Source organism: Petaurus breviceps, unplaced genomic scaffold (genome assembly GCF_028583685.1).
Source record: "Petaurus breviceps papuanus isolate PSGF00001 unplaced genomic scaffold, PetGlider_PUasm1.0 98, whole genome shotgun sequence".
Classification (NCBI taxonomy): Eukaryota; Metazoa; Chordata; class Mammalia; order Diprotodontia; family Petauridae; genus Petaurus; species Petaurus breviceps.
Window position 1 is genome coordinate 1,972,624 of NW_027187460.1, and position 24,600 is coordinate 1,997,223.

The 24,600-nt window shown below is 43.2% G+C and overlaps 1 protein-coding gene across 1 annotated transcript in view; it reads left to right on the top strand.

The window, feature by feature from the left end:
• TSNARE1 (t-SNARE domain containing 1) overlaps positions 1–24,600 on the top strand; it is a 227,885-nt gene that overhangs the window by 88,477 nt on the left and 114,808 nt on the right. Inside the window, exon 3 of the mRNA XM_069080942.1 lies at positions 8,929–9,426. Coding sequence (XP_068937043.1) covers positions 9,024–9,426 — 403 coding nt within the window. The 5' untranslated portion in view covers positions 8,929–9,023. The remainder of the gene's footprint in view (positions 1–8,928; positions 9,427–24,600) is intronic.

Consider the following 24,600-nt stretch of genomic DNA (forward strand, 5'->3'; position numbering starts at 1 on the left):
ACCGCAGCCATTACTGGCATAGCCATCATCACCATTGCCATCATTACTGCCACACTCACCATCATTGCAACTACCATTGTCACGATTGGTACCATGATTACAGTCATTACCATTGCAATCATTGGCATTGCCATCACTATTTTCTTCATTACCCTCACTATTACTATTATCACCAAATATTTTCTGGTCACTAAATTTCCGTAACTCTGCTGTAGGTCTGTAAAGAGAAGATTGCAGGTCTTTCAATTAGACATACACACATGAGACAGTAAATAAGGAATGAAGATACATTAATTTTCTCTGAATGGCTAGTATGGTATTTCTACCAGGTACATGATGCAAGAATGGGCATAGATCTTTCAGTCTTCCTGGGCAGAGTAGCCAGATGAAGTTTGGAGAAGCCAGCTCTGCCCTGGGCATATTAAGCATGACGTATCCAAGCAGATTGTCTACTATTTTGTGACTCTTAAATTAATTTGTTGTCCTTCCTAGGGATATGTTCATTATTATAGGGTCCTTCAATGCCTTAAGTAAAAACTTAAGCAATGGTGAGGTTTAATGGTGGGATTTTAGGCCCTGTGGAAGCCTTAGTTGGGGAGGGGGGAAAGGAGAGAGAAGAAGTAAGAAGAGCAGGGTTCTGTATTATATGAATATCAACTACAGACCAGCGCCTGGTACACTTCTCATAGACCAGTTGGGATGGAGAAACAGAAGCAAGAGTGATAACACGCTTATCATTCACAGTGTGGCCTCAACATTACCTCCTTTAGCCTTTCTCATCCTTTTATCTGTGCCTTTCTGCATGTAGCCATCATTCCCAGAGCTAGGGGAAGCTAAAGGGAGTCACAGCGGATACAGTGGGCATCTGATCCTAACACAAAGTGGCCCATGTGTTTTCCTGCATCCCCACTGAATGGCTGGTTGTCCCCCATGCCTAGAATTCTCTCCCTCCATGTGCGAACCTCTTGGCTTCCCTGAATTCTTTCAAATCTCAGCTCAATTCCCATTATCTACCAGAAACCTTTCCTAGTTCCCACTAGTGCTAATGCCCTCTGTTGATTATCTCCAGTTTATCCTTTCTGTTTCTTATTTGTACATACTTGTTCACATCTCCCCCATTAGAATGGTGGTTCCTTGAGAGCATGGACTGACTGCTTTTTGCCTTTCTTTGGTCTCTATCACTTAGCACCATGGCTAACACATAGTAGGCACTTACCACCTGACTGCCTGACAGGCTGACTCTGTGGGCACTATGCCTAGTACATAGTAGTTACTTAATAAATGCCTATTGACTGATTGACTGACAGACTGACTGTGTAGTCAGGAAAATGTCATTTTGTTGGTCTTTTGTCAAGTGGTCTTTGGGCTTCATCTGTTCAGTCTTTCAGTTTAGAGCATTATAGAGTCCAGACTAATGGAACATCAGATATGGAGGGGTCTTACAGAGACTTTAGATGGATGATTATGTAGGCCCTGCCTGAGTGCCTAAGATGATGGACCCCCGTGGTTGTCCATCGCTAGCTCTTTCTTATACTGAGTAAAATTAATCTCCTTGCCATATCCTGACTTGGACTTAGTTCTGTCCCTGTTGGGCAGAATAAGTCTGCTCCTGGGCCCCGGGACAGCCCTTTCGAGCTTTGTAGGAAGGGATCCTGTCACACTAGGTTGTAAAATCTCTGAGGGCAAAGATGCATCTAAGCTTTGTACCTTGTCCAGCTAAAGACTCGCCTTTCTCTGCCAAGCCCCACCCTCCACTTCCCTATCCTGGTGCCCATTTTTCAACCTTCTTTTCCTTCTTATTTCTCTTGCCATAAATACTACCCACCCTAGTCTGCCAGAATGTCTTCTAAGATTTATTTAGATAGAAATGGAAATTATACAAACCCAGAGAATTTTTATTTTTTAATTTATTTTTAGTTTTCAACATTCATTTCCACAAGATTTTGAGTTCCAAATTCTCTCCCCTACCCCCCACCCCAAGATGGCAAGCATACTGATTATCCCTTCCCCCAGTCTGCCCTCTCCTATATCCCTCCCATCCCTCCCCTTCCCCCCTTCTTCCTTACTTTCTTCTAGGGAAATATGGATTCCAGAGAATTTTTAGACATTTAGAATAGTCACTTATTTCCCTTGGGAAAATTATTTAATGTCTTTGGGCCTCGGTTTCCTCGTATATAAAAGGAGAGTGCTGCACCAATGACTTTAATACCCATCTCTAATGTTCTGTGTTCTAAGACTCCTTTTGGCTACAATAGTTTATGCTCTGTTTTCTTGGTCTTTTCAGGCTTATTTTATATTCCTTCTCTTTACAGTCCACAGTCCACCCACAGTGGTCTTCTTGCTGGTTTTCAAAAACAGCATTCCATTTCCCATCTCCAAGCCTTTGTCTGGAATCCACCTGCTCGCCACTGCTTCCTCTTGGAATCCCACATTTCCTTCAGAGCTAAGGTTAAGCGTAACCTCTTCCTAGAGGCTTTTCCTGGTCTTCCGTAGGTGGCATGACCTCCCCCCAATTTTACTTTGTGTATGTTTTGCTTTTACTTTTGCAAGTGCACGTTGACATGGAAGAATGGAGGCTCCTCAAGGGCTGGGATTGTTTCATCTGTATCTCTGTATTCCCAGAGTCTAGCTCAGTGCCTGACACATTTCTTGTTTAGTTTCTTCAGTCGTGTCTGACTCTGCGTGATCCCACATGGGGTTTTGTTGGCAGAGATACTGGAGTGGTTTGCCATTTCCTTCTCCAGCTGATTTTATAGATGAGGAAACTGAGGCAAGCAGGGTTAAGTGACTTGCTCAGGGTCACACAGCTAGGAAGTATCTGAGGCCAGATTTGAATTCAGGAAGATGGGTCTGCCTACTGCCTGGTACATAGTAAATTAGGCTTAATAGATGTTTAGTGATCAAGTGATTAATAGATACCAAGTTTTGTTTTTCCCTTTGTTTGAATTCTGACTTTGTAACATATCTTGTATGACTCTGGGGTCATGAAGAATTAAAGAGTCTGACATAGCTAATACAACTTAACAATAATTACAGTATGCAATAAGATATTAAGTACCTAAAAGTAGAACAGATGAGGTGTTGGGGTTAAGGACTTAATGACAACTTCTTGTAGAAGACATTAAGTTCAAATTTAACTCACAAATATTTGTTAAACACATATTATATACAAGCACATCAAATCTGGCCTTGGATACTTACTAGCTGTGTGACCCTGGGCAAGTCACTTCACCCTGTTTGCCTTGGTTTCCTCTTCTATAAAATGAGCTGGAGAAAAGAAATGACAAACTACTCCAATATCTTTGCCCAGAAAACCCCAAATGAGGTCATGAAGAGTTGAACACAACTGAAAAACTACTGACCAACAATATGCAAGACCCTGCGTTATTCTCAAAGAGTTTAAAGTGTTCTGAGGGCTAGGGTCCTTCCTTCTCCGAGATTCCATGATTGATGGGGGTTGGGCACTTCTGAGATTCTAGGGTTCTGTGGCTTTATCCAGTGGGTTGAGGAGAAGCCATTTAAATATTTGAGCCAGGGAGTGGCTGATCAACAGGGTTCTACCAGTGTAAATGATGGAACCTGCCTTCCTGCTTGATGTAGTGAGTATAGATGTCTATGGATCCTGTCTCTCTGGGCCAAGTTTTCCCACCTGGCTAAGTGGCCATGAGGCCCCTGCCCTGGAACCCCTTGGAAGAAGGGCTTTGGAGCAGAGGGAGGGGGAGAGCTGTGTATTACTGGAGTGTTGGTGAAAGCTCCAGGGGCTCTGGGGAGGTTCTGCCAATGCAAATTATTGTTATTAGCCCGAGCTCCTTGGAGACTCCTCCTCCTTAGTCTCCTTAAAAACCCAGTTGTCTTGGGTAATGATAACTTTGGCTGATGCAGTTTCTTTGGTATCTCGCTCTGGGTGATAGCTGTAATGGATAACTAGGAATTTATTAGGAGCTGCACAATGTTTGGCTGACTTCTTTCTGAGAAGAGTGGTGATGGTGCCTGCAAGGTTGCCGTGGGCCCCACCCAAGGGCCTGGAACAACCCTGGTGATAGGGCCCTGCCCACAGGGAGCTCCTGGTCGGAGGGCTAGGCACCTCACTCTTGAGTGAGCCTCTGAGCTCTCCTTTCTTCGATGTGCTACCTTTCACTTAGACTTCCTGGCTTTTCCATTTTCAGACTCCAGGGCCCTGCTATTTTCACCCCTCCCCTAGGAAAAAGCCGACCCCCATTAATAAAACAGTGATTCTTTTCCAGTTTTATGCTGTCAGAGGGCTATGTATCCCTTATATTATTGAACTCCAGGACTGCTCTTTGAAAAAGACCAGTGATTCCCACCATTTGACAACAAGGGTCGTAGAGGGTCATAGAATCATGATCAGGGCAGGTAGATTTGGGAGGGCATCTAATCTGAGCCCATTTACCTATTGAGGAATCCACAGCTATAGTCAGTCTTTTAATAACAACTTAGCCTTCTTTAGCACTTAAAGGCTTTTGAAACACTTTTTTCCTCGTGCCCATATGAAGTAATCAGGGTAATAGTTATTATTCCCATTTTTACAGAGGCCCCCGCTCCATAGTTTATGAGACTTGACTATGGTCATGGCCCTTGTAAGCATCTGAGGAAGGTCCCAAAGTCTCCTGACTTTGAGTCTAGCTGGAAGGGGCCAAAGAAGTCATCTAGTCCAGCTCCATCTCTTAGAGATGATGAAAGTTATACCCAGAAACACTTGTGCAAGGGTACCAGCTGCTGACAGTCCAGAGCCAGGATTCAAATCCAGATTTTCTGATGTTTCCAGTCTTCTCCATGGCACCTCTGACAGATGGTTGTTTATCCCCTTCTTGAACACCTCTGGCTATGGGGAGCTCACTATTCCTAAGGAAGTTTGTTCACTTGTGAATAGGAGGAAGAGAAGGTAGGGGAAGAGAAAGGAAGAGGACAAGCATTTATAGAGTGCCTCCCTTGTGCTGGAGTTCAAATACTGGCTTCAGACTCTTACTATCTATGTGACCCCGGGCAAGTCACTTAATCCTGCTTGCCTCCGTTTCCTCATCTGTCAAATGAGCTGAAAAAAAGAAATGGCAAATCACTCCACTATCTTTAAAGGCCAAGAAAACCCCCAAAAGAGATCACAAAGAGTTGTACACAATTGAAAAATGACTAAACAGCCACAAAATGTTCCAGATACTATGTTAAGTGCATTACTAGTATCATCTCATTTGTTCCTCACAACAGCCTTGTGTGGTAGGTGCAATTATGATCCACATTTTACATTTGAGGAAACTGAGGCAAACAGAGTTTAAGTGTCTCTCCTGGGGTCACACATGCAATTAGGAAGTTCTTCCATATATTGAATTGATTAGTGGCAAAGATGAGTGATTTGACCAAGGGGAAAGAGAGCTAGACTTGTAGTCAGAATACCCAAATTCTACTTCTGGCATCTAAACTTCCTGAACAAATGACTTTGGGCAAGTCATTTCCCCACTTGAGGATTATTTTGCCCATCTCTAAAATGAGGGGTTTGCAGTGTAGTGCGGAAGAAGAAGAAATGGCCTTGGAGTTGGAGGATATAGGTTTGAGTAGCTGTGTTCTTGCTGCCTCTGTGTCAGATCACTTTCAGCTCTGACATCTTGGGATTCTAGTGTTCTGGTCCATGGAAGAAGGAAGAGAACCTCAGTTCCTAGCTCCTAGTTCTATTCCTATTCCACAAAAGCCAGTTTTCTGGGTGTGTCTAACGCTCTGGGCCCATTGTATGAATGGTCCCTGCTAGACTTGGGTCCCCATGGTGATGCCCCTGTTGTTATCCGAGGAAGGTAGAGAAAGCTCACGGGAACTGGCCCAGTGGAGCAGAGTCCTGTTTATCGAAGCTCTCCTAACAGTGCATCTTCAGGTTTGCCTCCTGTTGTCCAAAGGGTAGCAGTCCATCCATGCGGTGGACAGAATGGCTGTCAACAGGGTTGAAATACAAGAGGGGAAGATTTAATTTAGAAAATCAGTAGGATTTCCTGGAGGAGGCTGAGGGTTGGGACTCTGCTAGTATCAGTAAACATGGGAGACTGTGGAGTCTCCTTAATCCCAAAGGTTGTACCTGCTTGCAGTGGTTTAGGTGCAGTCCTGCCTGGCAACAAGAGGACCCATGAGAGGCTGCGTCAGGCATGCAGAGGCAGACTGGAAGGAATCTGGGGAAATCACTTCCTTTTATTCCTTGCTTCATGCTGGCAATATAAAGCATCACCTTTCAGACTGAGGCAGAGTGCTTCTTTAAAGAGAGTTGGCCTTCTACCCATTCTCTACCCAGTGCTTCTCTGCCTCATGGTTTTCCAGGCTTGGGAGAAAGAAAGGAAGTATTGGATTTACACAGTTTTTATCATTTCTTATTGGACTGCAGGCTCTTTGTGTGAGGGCAAACCTAAACCTGCAGAATGGTCTCATCGACCAAGGACTCAGGTGGAGATGGAGAACGGAACTGTTGTAAAAAGAAAAGAAAAGGGGGAAGGAAAAAGGTTCAGCTCCATTGTTGCTTACCTTCTGAGAGTGTATTGTATTTTTAAGCACTGTTTACACAAATGGCTTTCCAAATGTTTTGAGAGAGCTTTGAGCTAGGAGAGAGGGAAAGATGGAGATGAAGAAGGAAACAGATAAAGAAGAGAGACAGAGGGAGAGAGGAAAGAGAAAACTTTGTAGAACACTGGCTTTGCCATTTGCTCTATTTGTGTGGCCTTGAGCAAACTGCTTAAACTCCTTGGCCTCAGTTTCCTCTTCTGTAAAATGAGGGATTGGATTGGATGGTTTATAAGAACACTTGCAGCTTGGGCTTTCTCTGGACATGATGGATGGTGGGGTGGGAAAGGGAGGGAGAGATATATAGACAGACAAGAGACAGGCAGATGGAAAGTTTGGGGGGGGAGAGAGAATCAAAGATGAACATATATATCATTACATTCATATGTAGAAAACATTTAATGGCTAAACATTGCATTCATAACCTTATGCTGAGCCCCACTCTGGAGGAGGCAGAGATAAAAGGCTGTGGTCATGGTTTCTTCTATGAAGAGCTAAATATGGATTCAGGAGACAGGTTTCATATGAGAAATGGGAAACTGAGTCAGGGGGGCACAGTAGAAAGCCTTGAGCTGGGAGTGAGGATAGGTCTGAGTCCTGACTCTGATGTCATATCCCTTGTCTGACTTTGGTCACATCACTTGTGTGAACTTGAGCCTCAGTTTGCCCACCTGAAAATTAGGAGAACGATGTGATTTTTAAGGTATCCTTTAACTCTTAAGATATCCTGGTTCTATGATCTGTGAGAGATTATGGGGTTATCACACGGGAGAGATATCCTCTTCTTGATCCCATAAGGCAAACCCCTCCAATATCTTTGCCAAGAAAACCCCAAATGGGGTCCAGAGTCAGAAGCAGAGTTAGGAGGGGAATGGAGGGTGGCTAAATGAGACCCTTCCTCAAAAAGGAGGTTCTAGCAGCAACTCACCAATGGGAGGAGGGGGCCACAGGCAGAGGGAAAAAGACTGATGGGAGAAAGATGTTCCAGACATGGGGTGGGCTGCCTCAGAAGGCAGTGGCTCTTTAAACAGCATCTGGATGACCCTTTGTTGGAGGTGTGTAGAAGAGATTCCTGATTAGGTGAGGATTGTGTTAAATACCCTCTGAAGTCTTTCCAAGTCTGTGATTCTGTGATAGTTGGAGAGATAAGACACAGCCCAGTATCTGCATCCCTGTCTGTGTTTAGCAGCACAAGATTAGATAACATGCCACACTTTGTTACTTGGAGTATCCAGGATTCCCCTGCTCTGAGTTCCAGCCGCTCTTTAGGCTGAAGACATGAGTTGCTGTGGCCAAAGAGCCGCACTCGAAGCCCTTCCAGAGTGGCTGAACCTGTTGGAGTTTGTGCTTCCCTGGCACAACTCCAGAGAGCCCAAGACCACCTCCATGCCATGTCGAGTTCTTGGAGGAGAACTAGTGTGGTGACTGAGTATATTCTATTAGAGATTCGGAGATGCAGAGAGATGGGAGGAAGCTGGAGCCATTATGAGGACTTTCCCAGAGAAGCTGAGGCCTAGAAAGCATTCAGAGAATGTGGAGCTTGGAAGGACAAGAGACCAGTCAGTCCATCCCCCTTGCTTTACAGTTGAGGGAATGAACATGTTGAGGTTCATGGAGCTAGTAAATGTTGCAGCCAGCCTTTGGACCTAGGATTCATGATCCAAGGCCAGTCCCTTCTCATAGCTAACTGGGATTTATGTAGCCAAAGCATCGTGCAGTTGTTATTGTGGAGTTGTTTCAGTCATGTCCAATACTTCATGACCCCATTTGGGGTTTTTCTTGGCAGAGATACTGGAGGGCAGAGATACATTTCCGTCTCTGGCTCATTTGACAGATGAGGAAACTGAGGCAAACAGGGTCAACTGACTTGTTCAGGGTTAGATGGCTAAGTCTCTTAGCTCAGATTTGAACTCAGGTTCTCTTGACTCTGGGCCAGGTGCTCTATCTGCTTTGCCACCTAGCTGCCCATTTGCAAAATACTTGACAAATATCTTGGTTCTCACAACAACTCAGGGAGGTAGATTCATTCCCATTTATAAGTGAGGGAACTGAGACAAACAGAAGTTAAGTGACTTGCCCAGGGTCACACAACTAGTAAATGACTGGGGTGGGATTTGAACTCAGATTTTCCTGCCCTGGGTACCAACAGTAAGCTAAGTATTAGACAGAATACAGGATCTGTCACATCCCTTGCTCTCCATCAGTCTGGCTGCCAGGAACCTCTTTGGGGAAAAGATTTGGAAAGTGATTAAGGGTGGACAAATGAGAACAGTACTCTACTACCTGGCCCAGCAGATTTGCCTGAGAATCACTGTCCCTAGTAATGAATGGGCCTTCTCAAAGATCCATTAAACACTTAGCCTTTTGATGCCTTTTCAGGGCTGTGCTCCCCACTGGAAGCCAACTGGACACCTGACCCAACCTCCCCTGACAGTGCTCTCTAAAAGGACGTCCTGGCTACTCCTCCAAGCAGGATGGCTGGGACCAGTGCCACTCGGGCCAAGAAGAGGAAGCCCAACTTCTGTCCACAGGAAACAGAAGTGCTTGTGTCCAAAGTCACCAAACACCACCAGCTTCTCTTTGGGACAGGGCTGCTAAAGGCTGAGCCAGCCCGGAAGTACCGAGTCTGGAGCCGCATCTTGCAGGCAGTGAATGCCTTGGGTTATTGCCGTCGAGACATAGTGGACCTGAAACACAAATGGCGGGATCTGCGGGCTGTGGTGCGGCGGAAGCTGGGGGACCTGCGCAAATCGGCCCACGGCCCTGGCTCGGGTAAGACTCAGGCCTTGGCACTTACCCCTGTGGAGCAGGTGGTGGCCAAGACCTTCTCCTGCCAAGCTGGACCAGCAGAGGGCTACAGTCTTGAGGCCCTGAAAGGTAAGTTGTCTCTGCCCCAACCAGCACCTCCTGATCTAAAGCCAGCTTTGCCCTCCAAGACAACAGAAACTCAACCGCCAGGGTCTGTCCTAAAGAGACTATGGCAGTGTGTTCTGGCTCATCTTCTGTCTCTCTTCCTCCTCCACATTTTCCTTCTCTCCTTTCTCTTTGTACTTTTCTATCTTTTCTTCTCTGACATTCTTTTTTGTCATCCCTGTTCCCTTCCACCTCTCCTTTTTTTTCGTCTTTCTCTTCCCTTTGTTTCTCTGCCTCCCTCTTCTCTTATTCCTTATCCTTCTTCCTCTGTCATCACTCAGTCATGTGATCCAAAATGCTGGAAAAAGAACCACAGTGGTCATCTGGCTCAAGCCCTACTGAGGTCCACAAGTGAGAGAAGAAACTTGCTCAGGTCATGTAGGGAGATTATGGTGAAGTTGGAGCTAAATCTGTGGGCTCCTGGGCCTCTGGTCTAAGACTCCTACTGTTCCTTTGAACTACACGGCCCTTATTGGTGAATCATCAAACATTCTTTGGACACCTATGATGTCCAGGGCCTTCACTTGAACACTGTGGAGGCCACAGAAGAGAATAAAATCAAAGTGATTAAAATACTCTTTCCAGGAGCTGATCACTTGGTGGTGAAAATAAGATATGGATGCATATGGAGTGAGAGCAAACTGTCTGTCCTGAAGACTTCATGAATATCCTAGATTGTAAATGCTACAGGAATTCAGAGAGGCAATAGATCAGTGGGATACTGTGATGGAGAGGAGGAAAGGAGGGGCTTAATGGGAGGTTTCCCAGAGGAGGTAAGACTTTAGCTGTACCTGAAGAATGGGTAAGAGGAGAGGTAGAGAGGAGTGTTGTGGGGCAGGGGCTGCAGCATAGTTAAGGGGTTAGAGCCCCAGACCCTAGCACATAGTAGGTTCTTGATAAAAGCTTGATTGATTAGGAATGTGCATAATATATTGTGGACTATGCTATAGGGGAGAAAGGGAGATAAGAGTTGGTGCAGATTGTGAAGGACCTTGAATTCCAGGGTGAGAAGCTTGGGCATTATCTTTTAAGCAATAGGGAGACATGTAAGATTTCTGAGCAGGGGTGATTTGATTGTGAGCTATGTATTAAGGAGATGAATCTTACAATACATCCATCGAATTAGAAGGACCAAGACTAGATTCAGGGATGCTCTAGTACTTTAGGTGGAAGATGATAAAATCTGTGTGAGGGTTGGAGCTGTGGAGACGGATAGAAAAGATGGGTTTAGAACTCTTCGTTTTGGGAGCAGCTGCATGGCTATGGGTCTACAGGAAGAGTAGCTGAGAAGGAAAGAAAGAAGGGAGTACAAAGTAAAGAGGGAGCTGATAGGGCAGAGTGCTAGAGGCCCGGCCCAGAGAGTCAGAAGGCAGGCCTGGGGGCAGTGAGACTTCCTTGGATACACTCTTCATTCTAGCCTTGTGATAATAACAACAGTGAGGGATGTTATTGCTGAAGGAGATGTGGTGAGGAGAGCGCTGGTGGTGGCGCCTGTGGACAGGAGGGTGATGGTGCCCTGCTGATATGGGGGCTGACCCTGGGAGCCAGGGACACAGAGGAAGGAGACATCGAGGCCAGGGCCTCTTATGGCTTGGGGGGAGGGGAGGGGAAGAGGGTAGCTGCAGCTAGTAGATTTAGGCTAGCTAAAGCAACACTGCATTTTAGGGAAAGGACCTGAATTCAGGTTCTAGCTTTATTACTTACTTACCTTTGTGCCCTTGAACCATCTTCTTTGAGTCTTGTTTCCTTATCTGTACTCTCTCTCTCTCTCTCTCTCTCTCTCTCTCTCTCTCTCTCTCTCTCTCTCTCTCTCTCTCTCTCTCTCTCTCTCTCTTTCTTTCTCTCTTTCTCTCTCTCTCTCTTTCTCTGTCTCTGTCTGTCTCTCTCAAATTGATATAACTAGTGATGATTGTAATGCTAACTAAAAAACATCCCTCTTCTTGGCTTACCTCCACCTTCACCAGCTTAAAGAGTTATACCAGCCACACCCATGAGTTTGTTCATAATTTCACTTATAAATGCATTCTGGTTGGCACCAGTCTTTGCCTTTTGTACCTGGCTTTTCCTTCAGGTTAGAGGCCAGTGGGAAAAGAACGCAGGGAATTTTGCCATCTGGCAGCCTACCTCTCCAGGAAATTACCACTGGAGAATACCCTAGGCAAATCCTCTTAGCCTTTCTAATCAACCTCCTTTTCATATTCCTTTCCCAACCATAGAGGGATTAATATTTATTTTTTCATGTACAAAAAGTCCTCCTGGCTTGACCTTAGCAAGAGATGCAGGCATTAAATTAATATTCCATTATGATGGTGTCCCAGAAACACAGTAAGGGTGTTTGTACACAAGATGGTGAGTGGGGAGATGGCTGCCCAAGTCTTTGTGGCCTTATCTCTGATTCCAGGCAGTTTTCAGTCACTAAGGGGTGTGTGTGTGTGTGTGTGTGTGTGTGTGTGTGTGTGTGTGTACTCTAATAATCAACAGATATTTATTAAGTACCTACTGTGTTCTGGGTTCCATACTAGTGGTTGGGGGTACAAAGGCAATGAATGAAATGAAACAATCCTACTAGAAAGAACTTCCCTTCTAATCAGGGACATAACAAGGACATACGTAAGTATATACAGAAGAGCTACAAAGAGAGTAAATACAAGGTTGTTTGATAATGCACTCACGTAGCACATTACAGTTAGTGCTTTCCCCTGCCTTTTTTCATTTTGTCCTCACAATAAATAGGCAGGTTGGGAGAGTAAAAAGAACATCCATTGGCGTTAGAAGCAGAGGACCTTGGTTCCAGTCCTACCCCTGATATTTATCCATTTTGTGACCTCAGGCAGTTTACTTATCCATTCTGAGCCTCAATATCAGGGTTGGACTGGATGGTCTCCGAGGCCAGCTCTAGGTCTATGAGTCTTTGATTCTAGGAATAGCTTAGTGAAGGGGCTAGATGCAAGATTGTTTGCATCATAGAATCATAGATTCATATTATATTAGAGCTTTGTTGTTATTGTTGCATTGTATTAGTCATATCTAACTCTATTTGGGGTTTTCTTGGCAGAGACACTGTTGTGGTTTGCCATTTCCTTCTCCAGCTCATTTTACAGATGAAGAAACTGAGGCAAACAAGGTTAAGTGACTTGTCCAGGGTCACATTGCTAGTAAGTGCCTGTGACTGGATTTGAACTCAGGAAAGTGAGTCTTCCTGACTCTAGGCCCATCACTCTGTGCACTGTGGTACCATATTACATCTAGAATGTATTTTATTTATGGAAGTGCTTAGTACAAAATGTCAGGCATGAAATCGGTACTTAGGTCGTGCAGTGGGCACCACTGCAGAAGAACTGGGCTTGAAGTCAGGAAACTTCATGTTCTTGAGTTCAAATCTGTCCTCAGACACCTACTATCTGGGTGACCCTGGGCAAGTCACTGAACCCTGTTTGCCTCGGTTTCCTCATCTGTAAGATAAGTTGGAGAAGGAAATGACAAACCATTCCAGTATCTTTGCCAAGAAAATCCCAGATGGGGTCATGAAGAGTCGGACATGAGTGAAACAACTAGTAGGCTCACTCCAGCTCCCGTGCTAGGTATTGGTGTACAAAGGCAATGAATGAAATTAAATAACTTCTGCAACAACAAAAATGCTTTGTTTCCTTCCTTCTTGGAGAATAAAAAATCAAGGCTAGAAGGCACCTTAGACAGAGACTCTCAATGACTTTGCAACTTACAAGATAGATTGTCATCTGTGTCCTAGAACATTGGGTTCAGTTTAGGGGCACCATATTTTAGTTTGGATATTGATAAATTGGAAAATGAGTAAGGAGGCTGGTAAAGCTGGTGAGCGATGGTGAGCTGGGGCCATATGAAGGCTCTGGAGATTTTCAGCTTGGAGAAGACTTGTAGGAGGTACAGGAGAGATCTCAAGGACCTGAAAGCTTGTCCTGTGGGACAGGGATTGGATTTGTTTTGTTTGGTCCCAGAGACTAGAAGTAGTACCACTGTGGAGAAGTTTTCAAGATTTAGAATTCAGGGTTACAGGGTTGTATTAATTGACCTTGGAGGTCCTTTCAAACCCTAAGGTTCATTGTTTTGTAATAATAATAGTAGCATACATCTGCATAACACTTTAAAACTATTTACATTTATTTTCTCATAACAATCATTATGATAATAAGAGCTGAAATTTATATAGTACCCTAAAGTTTACAAAGCACTTCATATACACAATGTCATTTGATCCTTACCACAAATTATGAGGGTATGAGAGTGGGTATGGCCTTGTTAAAGGTTCCATGGAAAACTACTCTCTCAATGTCACGTTCAGGGCTTACCCATTATATCAAGCGGCTTCTGTAAAAGGTAGAGCAGAAGGATCCACTTCACCTGATGGCCTAGAAGTTTGGGAAGCAAAGTTTTGGAATCTGGAATGTAAGCAATCAGAGGTCAAGAACTAGGCAAGGGGTTCAGGGTATAAATTTAGGACATCTGCAGATGGAATGGAACTTGAGACATTTTAGACCTTGGTTCTAGTCCTGGCTCTGCCTCTGAGCTGCTGGGTGATCTTGGAAAGTCAGTTCCTTCTTTGGATCTCATGGTTTCTATTCTATTGAAATTAAAGCTTGTGTTAGATCAGGGATTCTTAATCTGGAGTCTGTGAACTTTTTTTTTTTTAACATTTTTATGACTATTTCATAATAATTGGTTACTTTTATAATTTTCTATATTTCATTTTGTTATTCTGAGAAAAGGTCCAGGAGCTTCCCCAGACTGCCCAAGGGGGTCCATGACATAGAACAAGGTTCCCTAAGGGACTTCCGGCTTTAACTTTCTATGATTTTCAGAGTCTATTGAATTAAATTTCTTTTTAGGTAAGTTATTTCAGTGTCTGATTATCCTAACTCTAATGTCTGATTATGGACACCAAATGAACTCTAGCCTTCATTACCTACTGGATCCTGACCTTGGTCATCTGCTGAACCCAACCCTCATCACAGATTTATCCCTAGCTCCAGGCCCAGACTGAACTCCAACCCAGGTCACAGACTGAGCCCCAATTCCTGGCCCCAAATTGAGTTCCAACTCTGACCACAGATTGAGCTCTATAACTTCTATCCTAGACTGAATTCTAACCTTGGTCACAGATTCACCCCTGATTCCCAAAGGAAACTGTGACCCAAGCCACAGACTGAGTCCTCTCTTTGTTGGTTGTATCTGATGTGTGTGTAATCATAAAAAGGAGTAGGTTGTGTAAGAGTGTAGGGATTGTGTCTTCTACCATCCTTGGAAGGCAAACCTGTGGCCTGCAGGACTGTGGCTTCATAAAAGTATTTCCCTTTGTTAGATGATAGAGTATGCATGTCAAAAATATTATACAAAGGAAGAAATTGTTTTGGCAAAAGACATGGAAACCTCTAGGACCCCAGATTTGAAGAAGGAAAGGACCCTTGGAGGCCATCTAGGCCAGCTGGTGGGGAAACTGCCCCCCAGGAAGTTGAAGTGATTTGCCCAAGGTCACACTAGTGTCAGAAGTAGGATTTGAACCTCTAATGCTTTATGATGCAAAGGATGTTAATAGAAACTCTTTATATATTTGCACAAGGGTGGGTGGAAAGTACTTTCATTCCCACCTTGGGATCCTCTAGGAAGGGTTAGACATGTATCAGGGCCTTTTTCTCTGCTATTTTTAATCTATTAAAAAAAAATTCCAGCAAATCTTCCTGTCCTTTCCTCTGCTCTGTGTCTTACTGAGATAAGTTAGTGGTAGAGGGTAGAAGCTGGTGCAGTCCCAATTCACTCCCATATTTGCTCCCATAACCCCATATTAGTACAAACAGTGAGTCAGGGCACTTGAGCTATGAGGTCAAGAAGACAACAGCTTCTTCCATGGGACTTAATGATGATGGCACCAGCCTCCCTCTTCTTTGTAGGGTGCTTGGAAAATCAAAGAAAGCCTGCTTTTTTGGCCCAGTGTGTCTGCTTGCCTCTGCCTGTTCAGCCTGGATTCTGTTCCTGCCTGGACACAGTTAACATTGGCCCTTATATTGTGACTGTGGAGCTGAATGGGTGAACAGGGGGATGCTGGGTCACATAAAATCATATTTGGTATGTGATAGGACTGTGTGACTCTGGGGAGTCTTCTTCACTTTGTACCTGTTTCAGTGTTCCCCTGCATTGTTCATGTCCCTGGGGGAAGGCTTATGCATTGACCTTCTTTATTAGTTTCCTGAGGTCTTAGTCTCTATCTACAGAAAAGGGTATATGAGTGATGCCTCTGTGTCACAGATCCGAAACTGCTTTGACATGGGGGAGGAAAGAGGCTCTTGTGATAAGAGACCCCCAGCTCTAATATTAGCAAAGACTGGGTTTAAGTCTTGGCTCTAACTCTTAAAAGTTCTGTGACCTTGTTTTCTACATCTGTGAGGTGGGCACAATAACATTAGCCTGATGCACCTTGAAGGGTTGTTATTAGGAAAGTATTAAAGCATTATATAAATGTGAATTACTGAGTCATCGATAATGCCTCCTGATGGTCTATATTCTCTTAAGTGGGTCTGTGTCAGGAGTCCTGGGACCCTTGTAGTTAGAGGCTGTGGGATGCTAACACCTGGGAGGAAACCCATCTGCCTTCAGTTTTCTTGGTAAGCTAGAGCCAAACCCAAATTCTTGTTTTCTATCCTTTGGTCACATATACAATTTTCTCTTCTTCAGTAGAGGTGAGCAGATGCAGTGGGCCAAAAAATAAGGCTTTTCTTGCTTTTTCCAAGCAACCTCTAAAGGTGGCTTTCTGGCTAAAAGGACAGAAGATAAGCTGACCTTGGAACACTAACCCTGACCTTGGGAGCACAGTCCCTCTGGATTGCAATTTCTTCTTTTGTAAAGTGAAGGGAAGTGAGTTATTTTCAAGGTCCCTTCCAGGTCCAGAGTTTCCATTCTGATTCTGTGATTTCAGGTGGTGAGTGTCTAAGAGACTGTAAGTGACTTGTCTGTGGTCACACAGCAAGTTAGTGACATAGCCCAGACTTGAACACATATCGTTAGTGTTTGTTCAGTATTGAATCTTGTGACTCCAGAGTCAGATACCCTTTACGCTAAGATTCTCTATATGAGGGATTATAATTAACTGAAATTGGAATCATTTGCTGGGAGCCACTCCCCTACTACTGTGGATTTCTCTAACTTTTCTCATGTCTTTTCTCTGTTCCCTTTTCCTCCCGTTATGTGTGTGACCCTGGGCAAGCTATGTTTCCTCTCTGAACTTCAGTTTCTCTGTATGGAAACTGCACTTATCCTGTTCTTCATCCTTCCCTCCCTTCCTCCCTAGAAAGCGCTTTGTGAACCTTTAAAGCGTTGTGGAATTGGGAGCTATTATTAACTGTGAGTTGGGCCAGATAGGGGCGGGATGGCAGGGTGAGAGAAGAAAGGAGGGATCCTTGTAATGCAGCATAATTGTGGAATGTGCATAAAAGTCTTAATTTATATTTCTGCACCAGTCAGATAACAACACAGCCTTGTACAATAGGATGTGGGGCGATGTGGGGTCTCCCAGAATGGGTGCAATTCTGTTCTTGGCTTCTTTGGAAGGCCCAATTATTCCCATCACAATGGAAACAGTGGGCGGGGACCATGCAGCTGACACAGTTGAAAAGCCAAGATAAGCAATAGGGATTTTTTTTTTTCTTTTTACTGTGAAGTCAGTCAGGTGGAATGAAGATAGAATCTTGAAAATTGATTCCTCCCTACCCAACTCTCCCTCCTCCCTCTCCTCCTTCCTTTTCAAGGGGAAAACTAGGAAAAGAGAAAAACAAAATTTCACAATTAGAAAGGGTCTCATAGGTCACATATCCCAAGTCTTATCTGAGCAAGAATTAATATCCATCACAAGTGGTCTTACGGACCTCCAGAGACTCCAGGAGCCCATCCCACTCTGATACAGCTTGGATTATTATGAGGGGTTTCTGTGTACTTGCTTGAAATCTGTCTGCCTGTAATTTAGAATTGCAGAATATTAGGTCTTGTGAGCAAGATGATGATGAGTCTAATCATAGGAGGATAGGATTTAGAACTGGAGTTGACCTTAGAGGTCCCCTATTCCAACTCTTTACTGTTTGGGACAGCCACCGCAGCCCTGCCCCTAACAATGCCTCATCCATAGCTGATGCTCCTTCCACTGTGGTCTCTGGAATTGTCTCTATATAATTAACAACCTTCCAGCGGTATGGTATAGTGGTTAGAGAACTAGTCTTCAAGCCAGGGAAACCTGGGTTCAAGTCCCACCCGACACATATTGAATATATGAATTCAGGTAAGTCACTGAATGCTTCTGTTCTTTAGAGCCCATGGTATCAAATTCAAATAGAAATGGAACCAGTACACCATACACAAGGGCCTCTGTGGCTACATAGAAATTTAGAAAACCACAAATAAACATCTATGTTTTATTGTATTTTTATTTGTTTTGTTAGATATTTCCCAATTACAATTTAATCTGGCTGCCTTATCAGCTCCCATGGCTTTGGTTATCATACCTGTAGATGACTCACATTTCTGTATATCCAATTCTTCTGATCACTAATTCCACGTGAACAATTACTTAGAAAACATTTCTAATTAGACATCCCAAAGATATAACAAATTTAACATATTCAAATCAGAATTCAATATCTTTCCTTCAAACCCTCCCGTCTTCTTAACTTGACCATTCTTTTAGTCACCCAAGTATGCAGCCTTAAAATCATCCTTGATTCTTCATTCTTTCTCACCCTCTACTCTACATTGAATCAGTCTTGCCAATTCTAGCTCCACATCGTTTTGTCCATTGTTCCAGCTTCTCTCCCCTTACATGGATACCGCCTTAATTTAGAACCTTATGGCCTCTTGTCCAGACTATTCTTCTAGCCTCCCAATTATTCTCCATGACTCAAGTGTCTCCTCTGCAATCTCTCCCCCACACAGCTGCCAGAATGACATTGCTAAAGCACAGGTCTATCCATGTCCTTCCAAAGCTCAGAAAGCCCCATTGCTTCTGATTGCTTCTAGGATCAAATGCACACTCCTTCATTTGGCAATTAAAGCTATTTGCCATATGGCTCCAGCCTACCTTTCCAGACTTATTACTCATTACTACCCTTTTAACACTCTTCGATCCAGCAGAATTGGCCTATTTACTATTCCTATAAAAGACATTTCCATGTCCTATCTGTCTTTGAATGGGCCACCTCCCAAGCCTGGAATGTACTTTCTTATCTCAGCTTCTTTAGATGCTTCTTTTAAGCCTCAGCCCAAGCATCATGTGAGACTTTTCCTTGTTCCTCAGTTGCTAGTGTCCTGCTCCTCAAGTTCCATTGAAAATTTTCCTTTTGTGTGGTTTGTGCCCATTGAATACGTAAGCTACTTGAAGGCAGGAATGGTTTCATTTTCATCTTTGTATTCCCAGAGCCTAGCACAGTGCCTTGCATGTGTAGCAGGTGCTTAATAAATGCTTGCTCCTTTATTTTTCAAGATCTTCCAAGAACTCAGTGTGGCTCATTCTGTTGTTAGATGACTCTCAGTGTTAGGAAACCCTTCTTTCTAGCTTCCTACTACTGGGTCTGTCCTTCAAGGACTCAGAATAAACCTACACCATCTACACCAGGATAGTCCTTCAGATATGTGAAGATAACAGTTGTTATCCCTGTGTCTTCTCTAGGCTAAACATTCTTTAAACCAGTTCTCATGTGATCCTTGTCTTCTCACCATCCTGATCACCCCACCATCCTGAGGACTCTCTGTTTGCCAATGTTCTTTCTAAAATTTGGCATCTGGGCCTTCATAAACTATTCCAGATGTTTCTTAATTATTGCAGAGGACAGTAAGGCTTGTCACTTCCCTTTCTGGGGTCTGCTTTGATAAGTTGTGAATCCCTCACTGATCTAATAGCCCAGTTGTCTCTAACTTGTCCATAAGAAGAGAATAGACACTGTTAAACACCATACTGAAATCCAAGTAACATAACCACAGAAGTTCTCTGGTGTTTCAGTCTGTTAACACTTTCAGGACACCCAGATTCCAGCTCCATTTCTGTGATTGACTTGCTAATTGACTGACTTATGATTGACTGACCTTGAGTCACCTTCCCCTTTCTGGGTCTCATTTATTTACTCTGTAAATGAGTTAGATTAATCACAGAATGAGAGAAACGGACTTGTAGGAACTCTCCTGCCTCTACAAGATCCCCAACACTGAGGGTACCCTTCTCCCCATTTGTCTTGTCCCATTTCCCCAGGCTAGGGTGGCCCAGAGCCCATTCCAGTTGCTTGATTGGCTGGAGAGATGAGAGTCACCAACCTTATTCTTTCTGGTGAAGGAATAAGGTCTTCCAATCTGTCCTTCCTTTATATTGTGCAGCCTCCTTGCACTGTCATTGGACCTAGTGAAGTGATCTCAGGGCTTGTGGCCCTTATCTGCTGCCTCCTTAGGAGTTCTAGGCTTTTTCTTTTTCCCTGAAGCAGAACTTTCTTTTATGTGTCCATCTCCCTCAAGTTAGAGTATAAGCTCCTTGAGATAAGAAGCTATCGAGGTTTTTTTTTAATTTTAATTTTTTTTAATATTCAGCTTTTACCTCAGTGCTTGGCACATGGGGCAGCACTTAATGTTTTTTCATTCATCTCAAGAAAACATCTAATTCAATCCATATTTAAATGAGACTTCTCTCTATGATATCTTCAGTAACTAGTCATTTACACTTCCAGTCACAAACAACTCTCTACTAAGGAAGCCCATTCAAGTTTGGAAGAGTTACATGAAAGGAGATTCCCCACCCCGCCCATGTTCTGCTGGAATCTGTTCTTGAACCCATTGATCACGTCTTTTCTAAATCTCCTCTTCAGTGCTAATATCCCCATTTCTTTCAGCTTATCCTCCTATGAGTTGGTGTGAGGTCAATGACTTTCAGAAATAGACTTTGTACAATATGTGTATGTTAATAAAAGATGAATTCCAGAACTCTTATCTACTCATCTATCCATATATTCTCTCTTGGAACCCAGCTAATCACCATGTTTATCAGAGTAAAGATGTACTGTATTTCTAGGGTCAAAAAAGGAGGGAGGGGCCTCAGATTTGCCCAGTTTGGCTTCTTTTTCTTTGGAATTTGCCAGACTCAATGTAATAGGTATGATTCTTTGAAAGCAATATTGTACCCTACTGTTATTGGACTTTCTTATTGTGTTCCATGGTCTGTAGAGATAATATTGCCTCTGTTTCATTGTATTACCTCTTAAGAATGGTACAGATTTCAGTTCTTGAGATGAAAAAGTATTTGAAAATGTCCTTCCTTCTTTCCTCCCTTCCTTCCTTCCTTCCTTCCTTCCTTCCTTCCTTCCTTCCTTCCTCCCTCACTCCCTTCCTTCCTTCCTCCCTTCCCCCCTTCCTCCCTTCCTTCCTTCCTTCCTTCCTTCCTTCCTTCCTTCCTTCCTTCCTTCCTTCTTTCCTTCTTTCCCTCTTTCCTTTTCTTCTTCCTTCTTCCTTTCCATATACAGCGGCTCTAAGGGATATTTATAAGGGGAGAATATTGTTGAAATTTAGTCTCCACCTGTTTCATCCCTAGACTTATAGCCTCACAGTTCGGTTCATTCTGTTTTAGAGTCACATCAATTTAAAGGTGCTGCCAAAGGGAAAATAAAAGATTTCTTACTGGTAAAAAAAAAAATCCTTCTTCCTTTCCTCTTTTTCATCTCTTCCTTCCTTTTCTACCTTCCTCTCTCCTTCTTTTCTTGCTTCCCTTCCTTCTTCATTCAGCAAGGCTATATTGAGCTCCTTGGATACTGTGCAGCAAATGGGGGAAGGAGGAAATAAGGTCCCTATTTTCAAAAAGCTTATGTTTGTTTGGAAGTTATCACTAGGGTTTAATTTGTGATGAGGTAGGTAGTTAACATAGCCACAGAAAACATTAAACAGTAATATGTTGGTTAATTGCCAGGTAAATGGAACAGTCTGGATTCTCAGGAATCTTTCTCCCTGTTATGTTTCTAGAAGAGAGGGAGATGCCTGTGGGCTGGGAGGTGGCACTTGAAATGGACCTTGATTAATAACAAGAGCTCACAGTTATGTAGTACTTTAAGGTTGCAAAGCACTAGATGCTCCTTATCTCATTTGATACTCAAAACAACTCTATGGGGGAGATGCTATTATCATTTCTCTTTTATAGATGAAGAAACAGGCTCAAAGAGGTTAACCCAAAGTCACACAGCTAGTAAGTATCTGAGATTAGAGTCAAATCTAGGTCTTTCTAACTGTAAGGCCTCCCTACTAACCATTCTACCCTGCTGCCTCACTGAGGATGGAAAGGATATGAGGACAGAGAGAAGAATGGAGAACATTCTGGGGAGGGAAGTCAAGAGAAGGGGGGATTGAGTCTGTGGTTCACACTTTCCTCCCTAGCTCAGAAGTTTTATTTTGGTGAACATTGAGAGAGGTGAGCCATACATCAGGCTGATTATTTTGTACTTGAGCCTTTGGGTTATGGGGAACCAGTGAATATTTTCAGGTTGGGGACAAATGGGAATTAATATCTTACATTTTATAAACTGGGGAATTCTTCTAATTAGAATGGAATGCTCAGATTCCAGATCAGTAAGCCTTGATTTCACTTTGTATGGGAGTGAGTTTGAGTTCTCCATTAGTGGAGATGTTTAATTAGAGACTGGATCACTTTCATTCAGAGTCTGTAGAGGGGATTTCTGAAATGAGTGAGAGGTTGGAATAAAGTCCTTCTACAACTCTATACCAATGATGATGGAATTCTGTGCTTTTATAGCTAGTGTAGTGGGAAGGCATACTGGACTTTGAGAGACCTGGATTTGAATCTTGACTCTGACCTTGTCTGTGTAACTATGGTCAAAAGCATGATTCATGGGATTGTATATTTAAAGGAGGAAGGACCTCTTCAAGTCATCTAACCTAACTCCTCTCATTTTATAAGTGAGGAACTGAGGCTCCTAGAGCTTTTGACTGACCACCCAAGGTGATTTAGGTAGTAACTAGCATAGTTAGTATATGAACCTAGGTCCTGTGACTTAGAGGCAGCCAAATGGTGCCATGAGTAGAGCGCTGGACCTGGAGTCAGAAAGACTTGAGTTCAAATCTGGCCTTAGGCACTTTACCAGCTATGTGACCCTGGGCAAGTCACTTCGCCTCTGTTTGCCTCATTTTCCTCAGTGTAAAATGGAGATGATGATAGTACCTTCCTCACAGTGTTATTATGAAGACCAAATGAGCTAATATTTATAAAGTACTTTGGAAAGAACCAGGCACACAGAAGGCCCTATATAAATACTTATTACCTTCCCTTTTCCCCTTTGGCTTCAAATCCAGTCTCTTTATACTTAGCCATACTGCTTCAAGCTATATCCTTTCTCCAAGGATTCATTTTCTCATCTATAAAATGGGGATATCAGAATGCACTCCTTACCCCCAAGGGATTGTTGTGAGGAAAATACTGCAGCTGAATGTTGGAAGGGACTTCTGCAGCCATCTAGTCCAACCCATAACCCTAAAGAATCTCTGTAACCAGAAATTTAGCAAGTGGTCATCCATTTTTTCTTTTAAAAATGGCAGTGAGGGAGAATTTGAAACCTTCTGAGGACATCCTATTCTACTTTTGGAAAGCTCTAACCATTAAGAATTTTTCAGTGGATACATTATGGACCTTACAGTGTTTGAGAAATGTCAGATGACATTACCCACAGGCCAGTTTATTTTCTTAATCAGTCAGTCAGAAGTCAATAAACCCAAATCTTAGATCATAGTGGGATTTTAGGTGATCTTTCAGTCCAGTCCCCTTATTTTCAAAAGAAGGACATTGAGGCTAATGGAAGTAGGGAAAAGAAGGAGGAGGAGGAGGAGAAGAAGACGGAGGAAGAGGAGGAGGGGGAGAAGAAGGAGAAGGAGAAGAAGAAGAAGAAGAAGAAGAAGAAGAAGAAGAAGAAGATGATGATGATGATGATGATGATGATGATGATGATGAGTTACACAAACAGAAACAGTGCTGGGAGTAAAGTCCAGAGGTCCTGCCTCATTAAGGCAGGACCTTGTTCTTTCCCTTATATCAGGGTGTTTACACTAGTGCTTTAATTAGGTCATTAAATCATCAAAGTCAGAGTTGGATGGTCTGTGTGATGGAGGGTCTGGAGCAAAGACAATAGTTTGCCTTGTTTGCATCCAGATTTGAAGGGCCCTGGGCCTGTGGATCAGGGCTCCCTACAGAGCCATTTTCTGACCTTGCAGATTCTCATGAGAGCCATGTATGAAAAGGGACAAGGCAACAAATCTACTAATATCAGACTCAGACTGGCTACTTTCCTAACACTTCGTCCCTCCTCTGCCAAGTTGGCTTCCACTTCAGCTTGGGAATGCTCAGCCTTGAGCCTGCCCTCTTTTATTAGTCTATAATTCACAGACCCACTAAAAAAGAAGAAAAAACAACAGTCCCGTTGCAGCACTGTCTCTCTCTCTCCTTCTTTTTCGCATATACCTTATGATTAGGAAAGCAAAATATAACTCTTCCCTTCTTTGGACATGACTTTCCTAATACCATTTAAAAAAATGGGAGGATTGGGATGGATAATCTCTGAGGTGCATACCCTCCAACCCTAACATTCTGTATCTTGTATTCCCAGGTCACTCTGCTCTGACTGTGTTTTAAGGCCCCTGTCAATTCTGACATCCTATGTTCTGAGATCCCTTCCATTTATGACATTCTGTGTTACAACAAGAACTGACATTTATATAATGCCTGTACCTTAAGACTTAACCTTACGCCCCTTATCACATTTGATGATTACAGAAAATCTGTAAGGTAGCTCCTACTTATTATTCCATTTTCTAGATGAGGAAACTGAGGTTCAGAGAGAATAAATCATTTCCCCATATCACGTGACTATTAAATGGTCAATGCAGGATCCTGTAATACCTAATCTTAGAACACTATGTATGTATAAGTTAGAATAATATGTTATCAGTGATAACAGTGATAAAAAGTCCTTTATAGCCTTAGCAGTTCTGTGTTTTAAGATTCCTTCCATTTCTGGCAGTCTTTGTGCCATGATTTTTTTTAATAGTATTTTATTTTTTTCCAATTATATGTAAAGACAATTTTTAGCATTCATT